The sequence below is a fragment of the Bos indicus genome, chromosome 27 (assembly GCF_029378745.1).
Source record: "Bos indicus isolate NIAB-ARS_2022 breed Sahiwal x Tharparkar chromosome 27, NIAB-ARS_B.indTharparkar_mat_pri_1.0, whole genome shotgun sequence".
NCBI classification, from domain to species: domain Eukaryota; kingdom Metazoa; phylum Chordata; class Mammalia; order Artiodactyla; family Bovidae; genus Bos; species Bos indicus.
In genome coordinates this window covers 26,921,048-26,945,055 of record NC_091786.1, presented here as the reverse complement: position 1 = coordinate 26,945,055, position 24,008 = coordinate 26,921,048, and the positions used below count along the sequence as shown (strand labels likewise).

The window sequence follows — 24,008 nt, the reverse complement described above, 5'->3', positions numbered from 1 at the left end:
CACACACCACTTCTGTTGAATTTTATTAACCACACCGACCACCCTGGTACAATGTAGGAAATCACACTGTGGTATGATGGCCAGGGGGCAGGGATCATTGGGGACCACCATGGAGCCTGCTCCCACATTTCCTAAGCAGCATCATTACTTGGTAGGTTTGACAATAATCATTTTTTCCAAAAGGTCTAAAAATATGAGGTCTTGTTTTTTTAATCTATGGCATGTAAGTACAGAAAAATCTGGCAGGACCTACAGAATCGCAGCGTCAGTCATACTTATTTCTGGGTATTGAGATTATGCGTGATTTTACTTTTGTTTTTGTAACTTTGTTTCCAAATGAGTTTATAATAATTTACAATCAGAAAACATTCTTTTTTTTTTTTTCCCCAGTGTGGAATATTCCAGGGGAAAAGAAGTTAAAGGTTGGGACAATTTATTATTTTCAAACATTTTGTATTAAGCATTATTAGACATTAGGTACTTCCGAAGGGAGAGGATGTAATCCTTGTTTTTAAGGAATTACAGCTATAATACAGTGTAATAAATTCTACAGAAGAGGAATGAAAGGAGCTTAAATAAAGGGCAATACACAGAGGAGCCAAGTTAAACTGACCCCTTAAGATAGCATGCAGGGACTTCCCTGGTGGTCCAGTGGTTAAGACTTCCAATGCAGGGAGCATGGGTTTGACCTCTGATTGGGGAACTAAGATCCCACATGCCTTGGGGCACGGCCAATCACACAAACAAAAAAATCTATTAAAAAAAAAGAGTGGTAGCATAGGAAAGGGATGAATAGACAGCCTTTAAACCATCCTTGGAGTTTGAACTTGTTATTATAGTGTGAATACACCAGTATAGAAGTATAAGCAGGGAAATGAAGTGCCAGATATATTTTTAAAACTCACCTTCACTTTGTTTTCATTGTTTTATCTTTAAAACACTGATCCACCTGGAATGTTGTAAATGTTACAGTTCAATGCAAGGCAAAATAAATCTCAAACATTAGTTAAGTAAACATGAGTAGTGTTTACTATCAAAAAGAACTTGGAAGTCTAAAAAGAGCTTTGACATTATTTTCAAAGTTTAATTTCTAGAAATACAGCAGACTAAACATTCCTACTTAGAAGACCTTAAAGAGTTTGAGTGGTGAAATGTTCACTATGGCAAGGCACGCTGAAAGAAGAAACTGATAAATGACGTCAGCTGGGAAAATACAAATTAATGAGCACCTTACTGTATACATTTCTATCTCATCCTCATTTGGTACATTGTAATATGGCACATTCCCGGATTATTATATGTAGAAAGCAATCCTTTTCTAATACTTTATGTCCATACATTTCCATGGAGATCAACACTGAAATGTTTACGGCCTTGAGCTCAATCAATGTATGGCATGATTTTAATGTGAATCCTCTACTGTCCTGTAAGGTCAAGGTGTAACTGATTTCATGAAAAACTGATTTCATGTAAAACAGCTAGTTGGCATTTCTAAACTAGCTGCTCTGCTCCTTCTCTTCCACGTTGAGTACAGTATCCACAGTTATTCCAATGTCCTGCAGTGACCAGCCTGCCTCCACTTCCAGAGGCCTTCTGGGAAAGGAAGTAGAAAGGCTGTATAGGGATGTGCGATACCCAAGCTTCATCATCCAGTCAAACAAGACCTAGAAGACAAAAAGCTTCGTTATAAATACTGCACACGCTTTGTCCCTCATGATAGTTTATGATCTCTCATTGTTACATCATGCCCCTAGGAGTCATGAAACAGAACTTTCGTATCTTTCAAAGGAACTTTCCAGTGTTTAAAGCAAAATAGCATGCCATGAATTTTGAGATGTGAATGACCCTGATACCTTTTGTTTCAAAGAAGGCCTAGGGACTACTGACACCTACAGGCAGCAGAAGCATTTAACAATTAGGAAAGCTCCAATCATTGGGAATGGGGAGATTATTCATTAAAAAGGCTAAGAACAAAGGGTTAGCATTTGGGAAAAAAGTCATTTAGATTACAATCAAAGCCAATACTCCACATCAAAATCACCCAGGAACAGTCAAAACAGACATGTCCACGGCCCAGAGACTCTGCCTTTTGATAATAGCCCATCCCTATGAATGTATTGCATTTCCTGTCATAAAGATTCCCATTGTAATTGTCCAAATTTCCACTAAGACTCCTGCTAAAGGATGGTGTGTTGCTTTAGGAAGAAAGCTCAATGACAGAATGTTCTCAGGGGATGCTGGTATCAATTATACATATATCAACTTATATCAATAATTATACTTTATATCAAAGTGATACTTATATCAATTGTAAGTAACCCTTGACTTCTACCACCATCCATGTCCCTGTTGATATTCCATGTAATAAATGTGCGTTATGTCACAAAATGCCATAATTTTCCAGTATGTGAATGAGCCTTAGTTTAACCAATGCCTACATAAGCACTTATATTATTACCTTTGATCATCTGTCATTATTCCCAAAGAATAAATTCTCATAAATGAAATTACTGGGCCAAAAGATATATTTTAAAATATATACTGATAAATTATCCCACAAGAACAGCAGTCTAAATTACATTACATGAATAATGTGAATGTAATTTAATAAGAATCCCTGTTTTCTGCACACACTGCCCCAAACTGGGTACTCTTCTTTTTAATCTTTGACAATTTGATAGGTAGAAAATGGTATCCATTTTAATATGCACTTCTCTAATTCTAAGTGAGACCAAACATTCTTTTCATGTTTATCACTTGGTTTTAAATTTTTCAAATTTTTTTAGCTAGCATAATCATCATTACTTTATAAATATTTATTAAAGTGTTGTTGTTTGGTTGCTAAGTTATGTCTGACTCTTGCAACCCCATGGACCCCCACCAGGCTCCTCTGTCCATGGGATTTCCCAGGCAAGTTTTTTTTCTCTAGCTAGCATAATCATTACTTTATAAATAATTATTAAATTGTTGCTGCCAAATTTTTAACTTGATGAGCTTTACAGAATTTAAAATTTTTATGTAGTCTAACCTACTAGTATTTCCTATTATAGTTTATAGCAGTCTAGACATAGAAGGTTAAATGCAGCAATAAGGAGAAATTTATTTAGATAATAACTTAGATTTTTAATGCATTCATAATGATAAATTCAAATGTACTTAAAATCAGAAATACACCAACATATTAGTAATTGGCTTTGGTGTCAGATGGCAAATCAAAATTGTTTTTCACTCTACTTTTCTGTATTTTCCAAATCATTGCTAGTGAACACAATATTGTTTTTAAAAGAAAAAGAAGTCTATTAGAACAAAAAGAAACAAGCTTTAGAGAATGATCTGAAAACACATACAAGCAATGGGGCTTCTTAGATTAATAATCCATTAGCGCTAATAAGAACAGAGTTAATAATAGCTGCTTCCTAAAGATTTGAAAGCATCTTACCACTGAGCTGTGAAAATATAATTAAAAAACAAAACAAGGAAGAACTGAAAAAAATTTGAATGCAGAAATCACAATTCAAGAAGGCTCAGCAAGCCTAATTCTCCAAATTTCTGTCACGTAAAGCATACATAAATCCCATTTACCCTGACCTGATGGTAATGCAGACAACAGACAACACATCCTCCCTGCATGGGAATAAACTATTGCCAAATCCAACACAAATATCTCTCCGAATATGATTTTTCCTCACCTGTGAACTGCAAGACTTAAAAAACCTTCTCCTCAGGACACGCCCACTCGGACAGCGGAGAGCTACAGTCACGACCTGAGGAAAAAAGTGTTCAGATGAGAATTCCAACCACAGCTGTTTGTAATTCCAAAATCACTACTCCTGTGAAACACCTGTACCCAGTTCTCAGCACTCATGTGGGGTTTTGTAGAAATTTAGCTCTCAGAGTTGCACGCCAACATTAAGGTCCAGTGAAAATTCACCTTAAACACAGAAATAATTCTTCTGAACCTGAAAAATATCTTCCTACTGCTTGAGGAAACCAGTGATGGAGTCTTCCAGAGAGGGCGCCAGAGACCCGAGGTTTCTGTCTGCCCAGACAACACTAAGAGGGCAGCTGGGCCTCGAAAGAGGCCTTACCAAGCCGAGATGATCCAGAGCCGCCTCAGAGTCTGCAGGCAAGACAAACACTGGACTGGAAGGAAACAAAACGCTACCCAGGCCACCCCATCAGCGTAGGCTGGGCACCATGTCTCCCTCATGAGAACGAGAGATGAGCCTGGAGTTAGTCCTGGCTGCTGGGGATCTAGGAGACCCCTTTTCCTGAGCCGCTTTGTTCTACATATTGAGTTCCCCCACAGTTTTTCCTCTGATAAAAGTGTTAAATAGCTAAAAAGAGCTTGCAACATGCTAGTATTTTAAAGAACATTCTAAAAAAGAAAAGAGTGGGAAAGACCTAGAGATGATCATATTAATAAAGTCAGAAAGAGAAAGACAAATACCATATGGTATCATTTATGTGGGGAATCTAAAAACAGATGCAAATGAACTTATTTACAAAATGGAAACAGATTCACAGGCATAGAAAACAAACTTACGGGTACCAAAGTGGAGGGCTAGATTAGGGGTTTGGGATTAGTAGATACAAGCTACTAAATAGATGAACAACAAGGTCCTACTTGTATAGCACAGGGAACTATATTAAATATCCTGTAATAAACCATAATGAAAAAGAATATGTATAGGTGTATAACTGAATGACTGTGCTGTCCACCAAAACTAACACAACATTGGAAATCAACTATACTTCAATTTAAAAAAAAGAAAAGATGACAAATTAGTCATTAATTCTGACATTCATTATTCACCCTCAGGAAACACTTTCTGATGGTCCTATGGAAAGTGTTTTAACCCTTTCTTATGGGTAAGAAAGGCACACTTCCCAGACTAGAATGCTATCTTTTTCTTGTCTTTTAACTTTTATGAACGTTATCCTAACTGTCCTGGGAGTTTTGTTGGCAGCACAGTTACAGAAATGGTGGAAATGGTTGTTTTATAGCAGCACCCACCCGCTTCAGGAAAGCCACCTTAGCACTATTTCCATGCAAGTAGGTAGAGTGTTTTATTCACATCCAGATTGGTGTGATGTTGAGCTCTGTTACTACTTCTACTAAAGGAAAGTTTTATAATAAAACACAAACTAACAATCACAAAAGCCAATTTTGCTTATTTGTAGAACAATAAAACCTAACTTTTACAGTGAGGTTTTGTTCAAACTTTAATGATCTAAGAGGAGAATTAAGGCCAAACGCTTTCAAAGAAACTAAGGTTAAAATATAGTGACTTAATGTTTACCATTGTGATTAGATAAATACTTAAGAGAAATGAACAATCATTGTTTGAAACCTAGTTACTGTTCTGTTATAACAGTTACTGTGAAAGGTGGGTGTGTAATTTTCTCCTAAGGCTACTGACGTCCAATGGACTGACCTATGAACAGGTCAAAGGCCTGGAACACAGTCCAAATTGTAAAGTAAATCTCTGTCCCAAACACAGAGTGTTAAATGAAATCTAAATGAAAAGGGGCAGCACTAATTAAAATTTGGTCCCCCTTAAAATGAAATAAGATAGCATACAATAATGAAAATAGTTGCTATGGTACTATGGTAATTACATGATGATTTACAAAACTCTTTTCAAATTATCTTAAATTCTACGGTTATTGTCTTTTCAGTTTAAAAGCAGAACAGTAACATGTGGTGACTATTCTGTTGTGAATTCTAGACTACTTATAACTCTTTTGATAGTTGTAATATGAAATACATAACAAGCACTTAAATCAGGGTGTAAGGCTTAAGAATAGCATTGTTTCAGATACCGCCCCCCTTTCAGAATCCATGTCAGCCATTAGTTCACTTATTAGTCTGCTCCTAAGTCCAAGGAGGCTTCCACTATAACAGGAATTTTCTCACATGGCTATTGCAAAGCCTACAGAGCCACAGCTACTACATATACAGGATACACACTCACACAGTGAAAACTTCATCCTGTTCTGATAACCTTTAAGACGAATGTTAGTCCCTTCCCTGAGCAACACAGATTTATTAAGATGTCCCTCTATTCTGTGGGTGACACCACACACTTAATGGGCCCAACTTTAATAAGAAAATAGAGAATGTCCTGAAAATGAAAATCTCCAGTATTCCTAAAGGTGAAATTATTCTTTTATATATGGATTCATGAAACAGCTGTGTGGCTTAGGTATTAAAATATATTAGTTATGATGGGCAAGCTTTATGTATGATGATAGATCATGATTATGGTATCAGAACAAAGCTTCAAAGTTGACAGAATACAAAAGGGTACTTTGCAGAAAGCCAGAAACAAGTATGACTATGTGACTGACAAAGACAGACATCCTAAAATCTGGGGTAACTGTGGCATAGTGCTCATTGCCAACTCCAGGTGTGCCTTTTTAACTCTGAAAGCACTTTTTTAGGGTGACGGGGTGAAGGATAGGTAGGAAAGGCACACTCTCCAAACTAGAATGCTTCCTTTTTCTTGTTTTTAACTTTTATCATGATGACGACATTCCACGCCTAAGGTCTACTTTCATTATTATTAAACAGTCCAACTACAACAGAGGGGAAAGGTCAGGCAGAGACACCCGGAGGGACCAGGCTAACTGCTCAGAAACAGCTCATTAGATCAAAGCGTTGGCTGACTAGGTCAAGGAGAATAAACTAGGACACCCAGAGTCATCCAGGGAGGTAAAAATAAGGGCTGGTGAATGGCTAGCAGAGAGTTAGGAATTTATCCTTTGAATTCTAAGAAATCTATGCGCAGTAGCAACTGCACAGGTGGAAAACGCCTTGCCCAGTGATGATTCTGACAGAATCAAAACCTTCCAAAATTTATTTTCTTTTCTTGATTAGTGTAGAATATACACTAGACAAGTATCAAGTGGTATTATTAGTGGCATTCTTCACAAAACTTTATTATATAATTTAAAGTTGCTTATACCTGATTGATACTATGTATGTATGTGATTCTCAGGTAACATGTAATTCTCAAGTAACAATTTTTTACCATAATTTTGTTGACTTTATTAACCAAAAATAGCAAAGAGGACCAAAAATCAGAGCAAGGCCAGAAGAGAAGCAAATAGGAGCAAGGAGAAGCAAATAGGAGCAAGGAGAAGCAAACAGGGATAGTATTGCTTCTAGAGTAAATAAGGGAATTAAGCCCAGAGGTCTCACACAACCAGAGGGCCTGGGCTCCCCGAGGAGGGACCTCAAAATCCTGCCTGTGGCTTCAGCCTCAAGTTGAGGAGATGGGATGAGACATGATTGAGGTTCATCCCAGCTCTAAAACTCCAAAACTGTGACAGACACTTTAATGAGTGTAGCACAGGTCATCTGTCCAAGTATGGGAAAAGAGCAGAAAATAAACAAAACGGAATGACTATGAATAACTCTTATAAAGAGGAGAGCAACACCAACTGCTTCCAGGTGGAGATGTGTTGACCTTTTTAGGGTCACAGACCTGAGATTCTGAAGAGCACACTCCTACCTGTAGTCACAAAAAGGTAAAATTTCAAAGGATTCACTGACCACCTGACGTCTGTCGTCACTGGTGACAGACTGGTGTTCTGTGGGAATAAGGTCATGTGCTTTAAAGCTGGAGAAAAGGCGTTCCTTGTCAACCCGAGCTGTACTTAGTTACTCCCGTATTTTAAGTGGTTGTCACGGATACCAACCCAGAGCTTGAGGAGAGGTGAGGATGTAGGAGGGTCAGAACAGACATATCATGGGTGTGGATGTCATGGGTGTAACAGGGAGGAATCAGACCTTTGGCTTTTTCTTAAATTGTGTTTCTCCTGGGACTATGATTCTCCTAGGACTGATTGCACACTTCATTGTCTCTATTTCTGTAAGACTTTCAGAATTTTCCTCAGTATTTTAGTATCCAAAATACTAACTTATGAGCTGCAAATGTGTTGGCAAAAATGAACGTGGCCTCCAGCACGTTCATGGCTGCCTCAGAAATGGTTTTCAGGGACTGTAACAGTCGCTGAAGAGTCAAGAAATGGAAAACCATCCAGCTTGCCTTTGCCTACGCCATTTCACGGCTTTAAAAATGTGCTTCTGTACCTCAGAGACTGAGTGAAACTGAGCTGGGCAACCGCAAGAAGGTGGCACAGATTATGGCAAAGCAGTTGGGCAGAGGACACAATGCAGAGTTGGGATTCAGTCCAACCCTGACCCCAAACAGCAAACCATCTTTCAATTCAAACGCCTACAAAGTAGCTGCATCCTTCATTTTCTCTTTTTTAATGGAAAAACCACAATTTGAAGTCATCTGCCTATTTTGATTCTATTTTAATAGGCAACTCATTTGATGACCCAACATTCTAGAAAAGACCACATATCCAATCTCTGCCCGATGAAGTGGAAGGGCTTTAAAACACAAGCTCAGCAGACAGCAGGCTTCCAAAATAGGGCTTGACTGAAGCATTTGATACCACCCCATATTTGAAACAAGACCTAATCGTGGTGCAAACACATAAACACTGTACTATTTTCTCTTTCTAAACCCAAATGTAGGTAAGATGTACTTACTTGATGTTAAAGAAAATTAAAAATACATTGATTTTCAAAGAAAAAAAAAGATAAGCTTACTTCTTCAGCTGTTTCAGGGGGTTCTTCAGGTAAATCAAGAACCTAAAGAAAAGTAAGTATTTAGTAACAGGAATGTAAACAGAAGAAGAAAAAATAACCTCGAAGAGAAGAGTTCCTTTCAACATAGAGTTTGGACATATCTATGCTTAATGAAATCTTTTCTTTTAATATACATTTATAAAATGTTTACAATGAGGACTCAATAAACATTTTTGGATAAGCAACTCTGTGCTAACAATACATCATAAAAACAGGATTTGAAAAAAAAACAGATCTCAGATGACAGCTGCTAATCTATACACATTTAAAGAACATTATGTTTATGCTGTTCTAAGATATTACATAAAAATGTACTACTAAAGAAACAGAGGATAAAAATTAAATTCAGTAAAACTCCGTGATTATTTAGGTTCACACATATATGCATCAGGATGAGTACATATATATTTCTCTTTACTGGCGCCTTCTAAGGGGCTGGAAAACCACCATTCACTTTGGTTGCTTTCATGATTTATCCACGTTTCCCTATTTCTGTTAATCTATTAAAAAACCAGATGTACAAAGCATTTTCTCTCACTAAAACAGTGTACAACAATTTCACCTTCAAGGGATGCTTTTTATTTTTTAATACCATAGATTCCATATTTTATAACATTTTATCTAACAAATATTCATTGCATTTATTAAATAAATCATTTGTTTTTGTTTGGTATCAAAAACATATGTGATGGTCAATTAGAATTTACCATCAGCATGAGATAATCTATGCTATTAACAAATAGCAAAGAATCTTACAAATGTAATGAGTCCATGTAGCTCTCTAGATCTTTTTCAAATGTTAGAAACAGTTCAAAGACCCAGTTCCTACCCTCAAGCTCTATGAAGGGACCAGGAAACCTCAGACTGAGAAGCAATACATTGAAAACTACTTGTAGGGAACACATAGCTTAGCAGCTTTCCCTAAGACTCAATAGAAACACACTTATTTCAACCTTAACCAGCTCCAAATTGGTCTTCTTAGGGATTAAAGATTTGAAAGAAAAGAAGGAATAATAAACCTGGACACTGCTCCAGAGTGAATGGTTGCTAACTCATTCCCTAAAAGGGGCACTGGGGACAATGATACATTCATGTTAATAACGTTAGCCACTCAACTAAGCTCCAGTACTTTGGCCACCTGATGTAAAGAGCCGATTCATTGGAAAAGACCCTGATGCTGGGAAAGACTGAAGGGAAAAGGAGAAGGGGGCAGCAGAAGAAAAGATGGTTGGAAGGCATCACTGACTCAATGAACATGAGTTTGAGCAAACTCTGGGAGATAGTGGAGGACAGAGGAACCTGGCATGCTGTAGTCCATGGGGTCAGAAAGAGTTAGACACAACTGAGCGACTCAACAACAAAATATATGACTTCCTTATATCTTAGCTACCCAAAGGAATGTCTTCGTTAGTAAATATTGCATTTTTTGTTTCTACATAACTAAATTACTTCCTTAAAAAGAACTGTTTACTAAATGTACTATCATTTATCTTCCTAGATTCCTTGTAAGTTTGGCTCAGAATGCTAGTATTTAACAAGAAAGTGATTTTTAATGAAGCTGAAGTGATTCTTAATGAAGACACCATCTGGATTCCCTCAATATACCACTTCCACCCAAAAAACAATATCCCTACTGTATGCAGATACAGCTCAGTGAACAGTTATTAAGTAATGAACCTCCTTCTTCGTGGGCTGCTCAGCGGGTGGTGAAACGTTGGTTACAGGCTTGGGCAAGTTCCGTCTCTTTGCTGCTTCTCTGTTTGATGTTTCAAAAGATGTCTGACTCTCACTGTCAAGCTCCAAATCTTCATCACCCTGGTCAAAAGCAAACTCAATTCAGAAGTGAAGTCACTACCTAGAGCAGTTGTATCTTCTGTTGCCATCTTTCACATTACCTTTCTTACCAACCCTTGATGGTTTCATGACATGTTTACCATTATGAAATGGATACAAACATTCTGCTTCACTGTCAGAATCCTGTTTACCCTTACTGGATCATCTTTATGAGATGTTGAAAGGTACAGTGTAAATAGAAAGCCAAAAAAGAAGTCTTTGGGACAGAAAGCATCTTACACAAAAAAATCTACAGCCAGTTCCTCTAAAAATGAATTTATGAATATCCTTTTTTCTCTGAAGAAAACTTAACATTGTAAACTTCCACTTGCAAATGACAAAATTCATACTCAGTGCCAAAGGAAGAGAGTCAAAGGTCAATTTGGCTTCAAAAAACAGAGCTAAATTGAATATAATGTGAGCTTGTAATACCCAAGAGATTTGGATGCCCTCATATAAAAGATGTGATTTAATCAACAGTTTTCTCAGACTGTCTTAAGTTAGAACTTTTCAAGGATCTAAGTTATATGCTCTTTAGGCACCAAAAACCACTTAAACATTTGACATACAAATATGATCAATAAAAACTCTCTCTATATATAACTGATATATAAGCATTATTAATAAAGACTCCTAAAAATAGACTAGAATAATAATTTACAATTTTTAAAATAATTAGTATATGTTAAAGGAAACATAAACAATAGCAGAATTAAAAAATATGAAATGAGAATATTTTCTAACCCCAAGTTTATGACCATTGCTTAACTTCCAGGTTTCACCCGTCATCTGATAAAAGCGTTCTTCCAGCTTTTTCAATTTCATTTCCTGGCTAGGTTTTAGAACATTCTCTATGTATCTGCTGACCTGTTCAAAAAAAAAAAAAAAATCAGGTGACTATACACTAACAACCCTAAGATTCTATTTACATTGTCTATAAAGTTGTAAATAAGAACCAGGTAAGAAGTGGTGTTTTAACACTAATTCAGTTTTGCCAAAAAACCTACATCCTCCACTGTTGCATTACTCTCTAAAAATTTGCATTTGTACACAATGCAAAGAAAACCAAATGTTCTATCCTTCTGCTTGTCTGGCAGTCTGCTGATACATCCTTTAATGGGTTTTCAGTGCAACAAAAACTTACTAGGGTTGGAGATATAAGTATGCCCAAGTGCTACCTGATATTTCAAGATCATGAAAATAACTGTTAAATGATCATCCATGGTAAATGCAACTTCTAGTTAGCAAAACCAATCTTGGATAGGATGAAGCAAAAACAGTGCTCAGAGGTAAAGTTATGGCTATAAATATCTAATTAAAAAAGAAGAAAGGATGTCAAATTATTAACTTTACATCTTAAAAATCTTGAAAAAGAACAAGTTAAACACAAAGCTGGCATATGAAAGCAAATAATAAAGAAGACATAAAAACGGGATAGAATAGAAAAACAACAGAACCAATGAAACCAAAATTGGTTCTTTGAAAAAAAATTAACAAACCTTTAACTTGACTAAGAAAAAGAGATGACTACCAAAATCAGAAATGAATGTAGAGAAACTGAGACCCTCAGAAATTGCTGGTGGACATACAAAATGGTGTGGAAAATAGTTTGGCAGTTCCTCAAGAAGTTAATATATAGAATTACCACATGACCCAGCAATTCCATTTCTATGTATATACTCCCAAAGAATTGAAAGTAAGTTCTCAAATATTTGCACACAAATATTCACAGCAGCACTATCCACAATAGTCCAAAGGTGGAGACAACCTAACTGTCCATCAGTGAACAGATAAACAAGTTTTGATCCATCCATACAGTGGAATATGACTCAATCATAGGAGGAATGAAGTGCTGATTTATGCTATATGGATGAACCCTGCAAAACATTAGGCAAGGCAAAGAAGTCAGACACAAAAGGTCACATGTTATATGATTTCACTTGTATGAAACATTCAGACAGATCCATACAAACAGAAAGCAGATTGCTGGCTGCCAGAGGATGGAAGGAGTGAGGAATGGGGACATAACTGTTTAATGGGTTTGGGGTTTTCTCCTGGGGTGATGAAAATGTTTTGGAACGAGACAGAGGCAGTGGTTGTACAACACTGTGAATATTCTAAACGCCACTGAATCACGGGCTTCCCTGGTAGCTCAGCTGATAAAGAATCTGCCTGCAATGCGGGAGACCCGGATTTGGTCCCTGGGTTGGGAAGATCCCCTGGAGAAGGGAACGGCTACCCACTCCAGTGTTCTGGCCTGGAGAATTCCATGGACTGTATAGTCCATGGGGTCGCAAAGAGTTGGACATGACTGAGCGACTTTCACTTCTCAATGTTTAAACCTCTTAATTTTTTAGATGGGCTAAAAGGGTGATAGGCAGTAAGGCCAGGCGTGAAGTCTGAAGACGGCTCTCTGAAGTGAATTGAAAGTCGCTCAGTTGTGACCTAAATTTGAAATTCCCCCGGATATTTTTGTATTTTCTCTATATAATACTTTCCAAACAGTAGGCTTTACCTTTTCACCCTGTGCCTCTTGTTGTTTTTTCCTCACAAGTTTTTGCCTTTTCTCGTTCTTCTCTTCTTCTTCTAAGATATCAAAACATATAAGTGCTTTTTAATTCCCATGTATCCGTAAGTTGAATGTTATTTTCTCTGAAAATCATCTGTAGATCCTCACATTTGGGGAGAGAAAAGCTTTCAAAAAACATTTATTTTTCAAATAATAAAGATCAGATAGAGACAGTTGAAACAAAGAAATCCGCAAGAAATTTCTTTCTGTAAGAAATGTCAATCTGTAGGAAAAGGTCTGTTCTGAAACAAAAACTTTCTGACATGTATTAATGTTGCATGTTACAGTTTTGGTAGGGAGACTTCAAGAATAATGATGGTGGGGTTTTTTCCTGCAGGTGCCGGAAAGGGTTTTAGCAGCTCTACAGAAGCCCATTCTCACACATGAGGTGTGGAATACTGTGCTCCAGCTATTTGGTCACCCTTGGACATGACGGTAAAAGCAATACGCCTAGATTCTCAACGTGGGGTGTGAGTGGCAACCCTTTCGGTGACTTAACCAATTATTAGATTATAAGCCACTGAACGTCAAGAGAAGGGATCTCTGCTGTTGTAGAGACCTTTTAAAGTTTGGGTTAGAAATGATATAGTTTCAGACGTATATACAAGAAAAAAGAGCAATTTCTCATAAAAATATTGGGGTATAGCCCATTCAAAATTGTTAACTAAAGTTGTAAGTATTACTCTACCATAAAATTACATAGCACAAATGAATGGTAAAATAATGCTTATTGTGCAAAAGTTCTCGAATAAAGGAAAGAAATTTCAGTAGAAAAGTATAAAAGGGTAGCATAAAGAGTAAACTTACCTTTCAGATAAACTTGGGAAGGTTTAAATGAGTTAACCCATGAGGTAGTCACAGAAATAATTAATGTAAGAAGAGCAAGCAGTAGGAAAATCTGGCCACACAGCAAAATTAGATCTTTGATTCCTTATAAAGGTTAAAAAAAAATTACAATTACAATTCAAAACATTTTTCTTGATACTAATAATGAGTACTAATACATTAGACAGAAGATTATCTGTCTCGAAAAGTATAGTAAAATTTAAGGTATGTAACTGTCTTAAGATTTTTCATATAGTCTCCTTTGGGCAACAAAATTCATCATGACTGTCATTACCAGAACAAGTTTTCAGAAAACGATTCTAGAACATCTTATCTCTCAGGAATATAAGTATAATCTGAGTGACTGGCTACATTATAAATATATGACTATCCATAATGCATAAATTCTGGTTTCCTTTCTGCCCAGAGAAGGAAAGAAAATAATCCACATAATTGGGAACTAAATTGTGATAGTATCATCTTATCAGATTCTAGTTCTATTTAAAAAAAGCCACTCCCATTGAAACACGAAATTCTTCTCACTGGTAAATTATGCAACTCTGTACTTCTCTATTGCTCAATATTTACTTCATCATTTGTAAATAAATTTACTAGATACACGTTTGCCTAGAAAAAATTAAAATTTCAGTACTTTTATTATTTTAAGAACCAAATGAAAATTAACCAGCAAAAATGTAACAAGTACCTTCTTTGTGTAATACACTTTGCCAAATGGTAGAGAGTGTACGTATAAAGTTGGATTAAAAATGGTTTCCACCCTCCATGAATTTCTAGTTTTGTTTTGTAATTCTCAAAAGTTACCAGGCAAAAGTACAGAGGAACCATCTTACCAGTGTGATGCGGGCTGGCAGTTAGTCAAATAACTAAGAATTAACAAAGGAATCATATATACAGACTTAAATATTTTATTTTTAACTGAAAACATATATACACACACACATACATATACATACACACACACACACACATATATCATCCTTAAAAAAATAAGCAATTTAAATTTGTTTAAAGTTTTTTTTGTTTTCTTTTGCATTACAGCCCTTCCAACCTTTGCCAACATTAACTACTGATTCAGGTATTGTTCAATATGACATGTAATTAACTCTAGAGTAACTATGATCATTTCAAAAGTAAAAGTAATTTGATACCTAGAGTATTCATATTTAGAGAAACAAATGCTTTATGGAATTCATGTTCTATAACACTGCTTTTTGTTCTAACAAGCAAGCAATTTCAAATGGGAATACAAAAGAACTAGATTTATGTGTACACCTCTCAAGTAAGAAATTTTTAAATTGAGATGTTTTGTTTACACTATGCTCAAGAGCCCATATGCAGGACACTTCAAAGGATAACAAATGTGATGAACCAGCATTAAAACACTTAGCTTAAGTATAAGTAAAAATGTATCAGCAATGAATGCTTTTACAGAGTGGAAAAAAAACGGATCATTTCTCAATATATGTCCAAAAATATAGCACAGGTGAATGAACATGTCTGAATTCTCTTTGGTAATTCAATTAGCAGTTCCAGCTAAAAGTAGCAGTATCTCTAAGTTCTGGTCCAAACATAACTAGCCCTGCAGCTGTTGCACTGAGATGTATGATTTTTAAAATAGACTAAAACACTGTGACTGGATATTTGCAGAACCAGTAACAAGAAACCAAAGTAGACAATTACCAGTTCACAATTGTAAGTGGAAAGGCTACCAGGAGGCCAGTTGCATTTTCTAGAATTTTTTACTTTTATTAAATTAGATATTGTGATAAGTGATGGGAATACAAAAAAAAGAAGGAGGGGGGGGCCTCTGTGCTCAAGGATATTATCCTGTGGTCAGAGCTTATTGTGTGAACATCTCCTTCTGCAACTGAGTAACCACCTTCTCATGGACTAGTGACTCAAATAATAGTGCAAAGTAGATTATAGATGAGCAGAGTAACGGTGAATTCTGTAAGGTAAGGAAGCAGGTAGATTCTGGAATAAGTGTGAATTTAACATTTCTGTCTATCATTTAGATAAAGGTCTTGTTAGAGTCCAATACGGCTGGGAACTTCTAGAGAATGTCTGTAGATTTTTTAAAAGGCATTTTATTTTAATTTCTTATTTCAAGCAACGTTCTGGGTACCTGACTTCTTGCGGGTAGGGGTAACGAGAGGAAATATACAGAGTTAAATTTCATCATGGTCTCTTAATTCCCTTCTTCCCTCTCTCTTTCCTTCTCATCCAGTCATTGATTTATGCATGCATGCAGCGACTAGAGATTGAACACCTGCCTTCTGTAGCGAGAGTGCAAATCCTAACCAATTCCAGGGAATTCTCACAGTGGCCAATTTTAGAAGTGAGTTTAATAAGGGAGACAGACATGTAAACAGATCATTAATATGTCCAAAAATGAACGAATTCTCCACCAGTCCACGTTTCCTTTCATTTTTCCCTTTATCACTGGTACCACCAACTGCTTGAAGTTGTTCTTTGCCACATGTAGGAGTCATCCTTGAATCTCTGCTTTCCGTCACCCAAATCATTAATCCATCAACATCCCTGCTGATTCTACTTGGCTAAAATCCCAAATCTGTGCGCATTTCACCTCCTCTGTTATCCTATGCTATGCTATGCTAAGTCACTTCAGTCATGTCCGACTCTGTGCGACCCCATAGACGGCAGCCCACCAGGCTCCCCCATCCCTGGGATTCTCCAGGCAAGAACACTGGAGTGGGTTGCCATTTCCTTCTCCAATGCATGAAAGTGAAAAGTGAAAGTGAAGTCGATCAGTCGTGTCCGACTCTTAGCGACCCCATGGACTGCAGCCTACCAGGCTCCTCCGTCCATGGGATTTTCCAGGCAAGAGCACTGGAGTGGGGTGCCATTGCCCTCTCTGTTATCCTAGTCCGGGCCAACTGTCATCATGACTTCCCTACTTCAGAAGCCTAACATGCCTCACTGCTTCTGCTGTAGCATCCTTGCAAAACATTCTCCACACAGAACCCAGAGACCTCTAAAAAGCCTTAAGGAAGTCCCTTAACCTCACCATATCTCAGTTTCTGCCACTCTAATGACAGAAAGCAAATAGGAACTAAACTGCTTCTTGATGAGTGTGAAAGAAGAGAGTGAAAAAGCTGGCTTAAAATTCAACATTCAAACAAGTAAGATCATGGCATTCAATCCCATCACTTCATGGCAAATACATGGGAGAAAAGTGGAAACAGTGACAAATTTTATTTTCTTGGGCTCCAAAATCACTGCGGATGATGACTGCACCCATGAAATTAAAAGATACTTGCTCCTTGGAAGAAAAGCTATGACAAACCTAGACAGTGTATTAAAAAGCAAAGACACCACTTAGCTGACAAAAGTCTGTATGGTCAAAGCTATGGTTTTTCCAGTAGTCATGTACAGATGTGAGAGTTGGATCATAAAGAAGGCTGAGGACAAGAAGACTTGATGCTTTCCAATTGTGGTGCTGAAAAAGACTGTGGAGAGTCCCTTGGAATGCAGGGGAAGCAAACCAGTCAATCCTAAAGGAAATCAACCCTGAATGTTCATTGGAAGGACTGATGCTGAAGCTGAAGTTCCGATACTTTGGCCACCTAATGCGAAGAACTGATTCATTTGAAAAGACCCTGATGCTGGGAAAGATTGAAGGCAGAAGGATATGGGGTGACAGAGGATGAGATAGTTGGATGGCATCACTGACTCAGTGGACATGAGTCTGAGTAAACTCCAGGAGATAGTGAAGAACAAAGAAGCCTAGTGTGCTGAAGTCCATAGGGTCACTGTCAAAGTGTCCGACACCACTTAGCGACTGAACAACAAAAATTGGGATTATAATAATACCCATCTTTTTGCTTTTTCATATTGATTGTAAAGCGGATTAGATGAAATAATGAATGAACAGCATTTAGAATTTGGTGCTAAATGAATGTTACTGATACTATCTTGAGCCAATCTCCCTCTATGTCTCCTTGATCCAGCCTCAATGATCTTCATCCTTTCCCTCCAACGCGTCACAGTTCCTTTGTCTGGAATGTTTTCCGGCTTTTCAAAGGGTTGATTCCTTATCATTTAAATCTCGGCTTAAATTCCTCAGCAGGTTTACCTCACGTCAGTTTATTTCCTTTTGAGCATTCAACACAATTTGAAAGTCCTGTATATGTTTGTTCCTGTGCTTTCTGCCTCTTGTTCCCTTGCACGCAAAACTTCCAGATCAAGAGCGACTTTTTCAGCCACCTGCAGTCAACTTCCTCAATGAAGCGGGAGTCTCGCTTTCCCCCTACCAGACCCCTACCCGGACCCCGATCCAGACCTGGATCCGGAAGAGGGAGGCCGGCGCGGTGCAACCTGGGAGTCGTAGTCAAAGCCGCCCAGAGGCATCGCGGCTGGGAAACGGGAATTCAATGCAGTGTTCATGGGGCCGTTACCCGAGTATGAGGGTCAAAAGGGAAAAGCCAACACTTACCGAGATCTGGTTTCCCACGTCGGAGCTCCAGACACAAGAGGGGGAGAGCAGAGAGTAGAAAAATACCAACAACCCCACGAGAATCCATAGTGACGGGAGCCCCGTTTCCGGGCGGAAGGCCCGCCCCTTCCGGCTACGCCTCCCTGGGAAAGTGGAGTGGATCCCTTGTTAAGGGAGGAATTTGGGGAGACAGCTAGACCCTGAAGCCGGCGGGTCGTTGGTCAGATTGAGATGAGCCCAGGTTTTTGAACTCATAATCTGTAGCGTTAGAACAAATGCAGGACACCTCACGTCACGTGGGCGGTAAGACGGCCTCGCTGGCGCCCGCCTAGTCAAGTCCTGTCAAACGTGCTGTCAAGTCAAACGTGGGCTCTGGCGAGGCTGACCGCACCTGGATTCCGGAGACTGTGAAAAAGAGTTGTCAAGAGTAAAATGAGGCGTAATGGAAAGGATATGGGCAGTTGACGCTGTGAGGAGGCAGCCTGGCCCTTTAGCCTTGTGTCCGTAGAGGGTGCTTTTGGACTTTTGGGTCCGAGCAACTGAGCGCCACTCTGCCGCAGCACCTTCTTCATCGCCTCAACGGTCTCCGGCCCATTTCGTGGTCTCTGGTTCCTGTGGAAAGGTGATTCAAAAGTGAGACCTGGCGCCTAATCCTGGAGACCCGCCACCCCTTCTCCGCTCCGGGTTAGTTTGGCCAGCAGGGTTATTGTTAAAGACTTAACTCGGCCTCACAGTTCTGTGACCTCATTGCCATCCCGTGACTCACCTCCACGGCGCTTCTGCCAACCTACAGCGCAATTAAGCTAGGGAGATCCTTGCAGTTTACAAGCTTTCATGCTTTGAAAGTTCATTTTCTGACCTAGCCATCAATTTTCCCACCCTGGCATTTAGTTCAGCTAACATTTATTGAGCCCCACAGTTTGCTGCCCGGAGGATTTATGAGACTCAAATACGTGTAAGTTAGTGAATTTGCCCCCAGAAAGCTCAGAAACTCAGTTTAGTAGCCTTGTAAACAGATAAATACAGCCAGTGCTTGAGTGTTGTGATAAGGATGGGCACGGGGCTGTAGAACCCTATCCCCAGCGAGGGCTTGAAGGCTTTCCTGAAGGAAATCATGCCTAAATTATGTCCTAAAGGTTAGGAATTGGGAAAGGGGGCAAGAGGAAGAGTGGGATTTCAAGTTTAGGAAATTGAATGCAGAAAATCCAGGAATTAAAATATTGCAGTTTCAAATTTGAGTGGAGGTGCCTAGAGGTAGGTTGCAGTTAGGAGCACACAGGGCTTGGCTTTGTAGGCTAAGAACTTTATCCTGGAAGTAAAGGTGCAAAATAGGAGGGCACAAACTCAAAATGAGTCTAGATGAAGTATTATAAATTTTCATATGGCATACCAATGAAGTAATTAACTATATTGACTCAGAGCTTCTCATTTTTTGTCTACATGAAGAAAGGAAAGAAAGGAAGTTCCACACTTCTTATCTGTCTTCATTTTGGTGTGATTTCCTTGTTTAAGCATTTTGCTTCCTCTCTCTGTATTCCTAGTATAATCTGTTGATGACAGCAATGAGTGTCTGTCAGAACAGTAAAGTGGAGCTTCCCACATACTCTAAGATTTGCATGATGTTTTAACACATTTCCCAAACTTTGTTGACTGTGAAGTCTCTTCACCGCAGTTATCTACTTCTATCCACCCCTTCCTCCCACCAGACCACCAAACTAACCTATTCAACTAAAACCAAGTTTCTCACTGCATTAAGGGAGAATACTGATGTATCATAATTTTTGTAGTGTCTTAGAGGGGAGTTCAAGGATGATTTTTATAAGGCTTTTCAAATCTAGGTTGGAAGGGTTTAAGGTAGTCTTTCTGATGTTGAGCTCTAACTGGGATTAGACATAGTACATGGTATAAGAGTTTAGTTCTGGTGGACATAGCAGGATGCAGGACTTGACGGCAGATGTGGCCTCTTTTTGATAAGAACGGGAATTTTCCCAATTGAGTGACCAATTCAGCTTCTTAGTGCATGAGAGGGAAGCTTTTTACCCAGATGAGTAACCTGTTGTTCACATAATTAGATTTTCAGGAAGTTTATAAAGCTAACAGTGAAGGCAATTAAGTTATGTGCTGATTTACAGCTATCCTTGTTGGCAAGAATTTCCTGGAACAAAAAGGAAAGTCATGTTGATTGATGTAAGGTCACAGTTCTCAGTGATCATAATTAAGCTATTGTTTATAGGTGTTTCAGTTCTTACAATAAAATCTTATATGAACACTTTGAGTATTGCATAAGAGGAAGAAATGATGTGTTAGTTGCTCAGTCATGTCCAACTCCTTGTGACTCCATGGACTGTAGCCCACCAGGCTCCTCTGTCCGTGGGATTTTCCAGGTATGGATATACTGGAGTGGGTTGCCATTCCCTTCTCTGGGGGAATCTTCCTGACCCAGGATTGAATCAGGGTTTCCTGCATTGCAGTCTGATTCTTTACCATCTGAGCTACCAGGGAAACCCTGGTATAAGAGGAAGGGACTTTTAAATCTTGATAGTTTATATTAAGTCATTCTCTATTAGCATTCTTAAAACACAAATTTCACATTTTTTTATATTTAAGAAGTGATGCTACCAGTTTTCTTTATGTGTAAAAAAGTAGGATTGTCGAGACTTCTGTGGTAGTCCAGTGGCTAGGACTCTGTACTCCCAATGCAGGGGGCCAGGGTTTGGTCCTGGTTGGGGAACTAAATCCCACATGCCACAGCTAGGAGTTTACATCCTGCAACTAAGGATCTTGTGTGCTATAGCTGGGACCTGGTGCAGCCAAATAAATTAAAAAAAAATTTAAGTAGGATTGCCATCACATTTTAAAATCGAATCATATTTGATTGGGGGGAAAATGTTTATTAACACGTAGCATGAATTGTATGTATTAAGAGAATCTACACTCCGGAAGATGGGGAAGGACAGGGAAGCCTGGTGTGCTACAGTCCGTGGGGTTGCAAAGAGTAAGACACGACTGAGTGACTGAGTAACAACAACAGAACTGCTTATGTTACCTAATATTTGAAATTTTTGTATTTAAAAGAAACTAGTTAAGTTTTTCTATAGCTTATGACAATTTTCAGACAAAAAAGTTGAATAAATTTAAAATGACTATCCATACACCCACATTTTATTATGTCGTTTGTTGTTTAACTGCTAAGTCATGTATGACTGTACAACCCCATGGACTGTAGCCTGCCATGGGGTTTTCCAGGCCAGAATACTGGAGTAGGTTGCCATTTCCTTCTTCAGGGGATCATTCCAATCCAGGGATCAAACCTGTGTCCTTGCATCTCCTGGTTTGGCAGGTGGGTTCTTTACCTCTGAGCCACCCGGGAAGCCCACATTTATACATATGATCATATGTATACATATGATCATATATCTGTCAATCTATCCATTCATCAATAGGTCTTATTTTGATTCATTTCATAGTTGGAGACTTTAGAACATTTTCCCCAAGATACTTCACTGTGCATATCATTAACTATATCATATGTGTCTGCATACTTCAAATATATACTTCAGCATGCATTTCATTAACTACAGTGAAAAGCTAACATCTTAACTCTACCCTTCCTTGGATTCCAACATAATCATTGTTAAAAGATAAACTGAAACATGTTAAAAATTTTGAGAGTTTGAGCAAAAGTTGATTCAAACCTTCTATCCTGATAGAAAAGAGCTCTGGGGAGCCAAGAAAATGAAGGACTTTACTAGGCAAAAGGGAAGAGCAACACGGAAGTTATTTTAGGCAAAACAGCAGGTTGGTTATTGCAAGGCTATTTTAGAGGATGGCAGCGGTCCAAGAAGTAGATTCCCTACCTAGTGCTGATCAGGTGATTCCATTTCTGGGAGAGCTGAAGCTGTAAGTAAATTCTGCATTTGGTGGTGTGGGGATTCTCATAATCAATCCGTTTTAGGCCTCTTGTCTTGTTTCTTAACCTCATATACTAGTGCAAGATAACAAAATTTTTCCCAGAAAGTAACCATTGTTTTGATTTTTTCTTTCTACTATAGATTAGCTCTGTCTCTTTTAAAACATTTAAAATCCCATGGACAGAGAAGCCTGGCAGGCTATAGTCCATGAGGTTGCAAAGAGTTGGACACAACTGAGCAACTGCGCACACACAGGACTTCTATAAATGGAATGATAGAAAATGTGCTGTTTTCATTAAGCTTTGTACACACATCACGATTTTTTAAACTTTTTATTTTGAGATAATTTTAGGTTCACATAGAGTTATAAGAGAGAATACAGAGGGAGCACATGCATTCTTTACTCAGTTTCCCCCACTGGCAAATTCATTCAAAATTATAGTACAGGATTTATATAAACAGGAAATTTATATTGACACAATCTATCAAGCTTGCTCAGATCTTACCAGTTTTACGTACACTCATTTGTCGGTGCTGTATACGGAGTTATTACCTGTGTTTCCTGTGACCGCCACTAGTCGAGATACATAACACATAATAATAGCTCCATCACTATCTCTTGCCCTACTTTTTTATAGCCACAGGCACTTCATTTTCTATCCTTCATCACCACCATACCCCAGGCAACCAGTAATCTGTTCTCCATCTTTTAAGTTTGTTGTTTCAAGAATATTATGTAAAGTGAAATTGTACAGCATTCATTGACATGAAGTGAAAGTCCCTCAGTCATGTCTGACTCTTTGTGACCCCATAGACTATACCCCATGGAATTCTCCAGGCCAGAATACTGGAGTTCATTAACTACAACGAAATGCACATCTTTTTTTAAAATTCACTTATATTAATTGTACCGTTCCTTGAGTACCCATATAAGCATGTTTAAAAACAAACTAGCAACTGGGACTCTTGTGCTCCCAGTGCAGGGGACCAGCTTTGGTCCCTGGTCAGAAAACTGGATCCCACATGCTGCAACTAAAGCCTGGCACGGCCAAATAAATAAATACTTTTAAAAACTTTAAAAAAATATTGAGTCATATTAAAAATTTTAATATTGGCTTTTGAGATCAGATCAGATCAGATCAGTCGCTCAGTCGTGTCTGACTCTTTGCCACCCCATGAATCGCAGCACACCAGGCCTCCCTGTCCATCACCAACTCCCGGAGTTCACTCAGACTCACGTCCATCGAGTCAGTGATGCCATCCAGCCATCTCATCCTCTATCGTCCCCTTCTCCTCCTGCCCCCAATCCCTCCCAGCATCAGAGTCTTATCCAATGAGTCAACTCTTCGCATGAGGTGGCCAAAGTACTGGAGTTTCAGCTTTAGCATCATTCCTTCCAAAGAAATCCCAGGGCTGATCTCCTTCAGAAAGGAGTGGTTGGATCTCCTTGCAGTCCAAGGGACTCTCAAGAGTCTTCTCCAACACCACAGTTCAAAAGCATCAATTCTTCGGCGCTCAGCCTTCTTCACAGTCCAACTCTCACATCCATACATGACCACAGGAAAAACCATAGCCTTGACTAGACGAACCTTTGTCGGCAAAGTAATGTCTCTGCTTTTGAATATGCTATCTAGGTTGGTCATAACTTTCCTTCCAAGGAGTAAGTGTCTTTTAATTTCATGGCTGCAGTCACCATCTGCAGTGATTTTGGGGCCCCCCAAAATA

At 38.5% G+C, this 24,008-nt stretch overlaps 1 protein-coding gene and 1 long non-coding RNA gene across 2 annotated transcripts; one reads left to right on the top strand and one right to left on the bottom strand.

The window, feature by feature from the left end:
• Positions 1-18,502, bottom strand: UBXN8 (UBX domain protein 8). The gene is made up of 8 exons (XM_019953574.2): positions 18,373-18,502; positions 13,878-14,000; positions 13,017-13,087; positions 11,246-11,368; positions 10,346-10,483; positions 8,630-8,671; positions 3,690-3,764; positions 1-1,664 (listed from the first exon to the last, which is right to left on the bottom strand). The coding sequence occupies exons 1-8, from the start codon at positions 18,458-18,460 to the stop codon at positions 1,497-1,499; spliced, it is 828 nt and encodes a 275-aa protein (XP_019809133.2). The 5' UTR covers positions 18,461-18,502; the 3' UTR covers positions 1-1,496.
• Positions 13,083-19,677, top strand: LOC139180104 (uncharacterized). Its single transcript, XR_011564421.1, has 3 exons — positions 13,083-13,505; positions 14,955-14,991; positions 16,144-19,677. It is a non-coding gene; the product is annotated as an uncharacterized lncRNA (long non-coding RNA).
• The last annotated feature ends 4,331 nt before the right edge of the window (positions 19,678-24,008 follow it).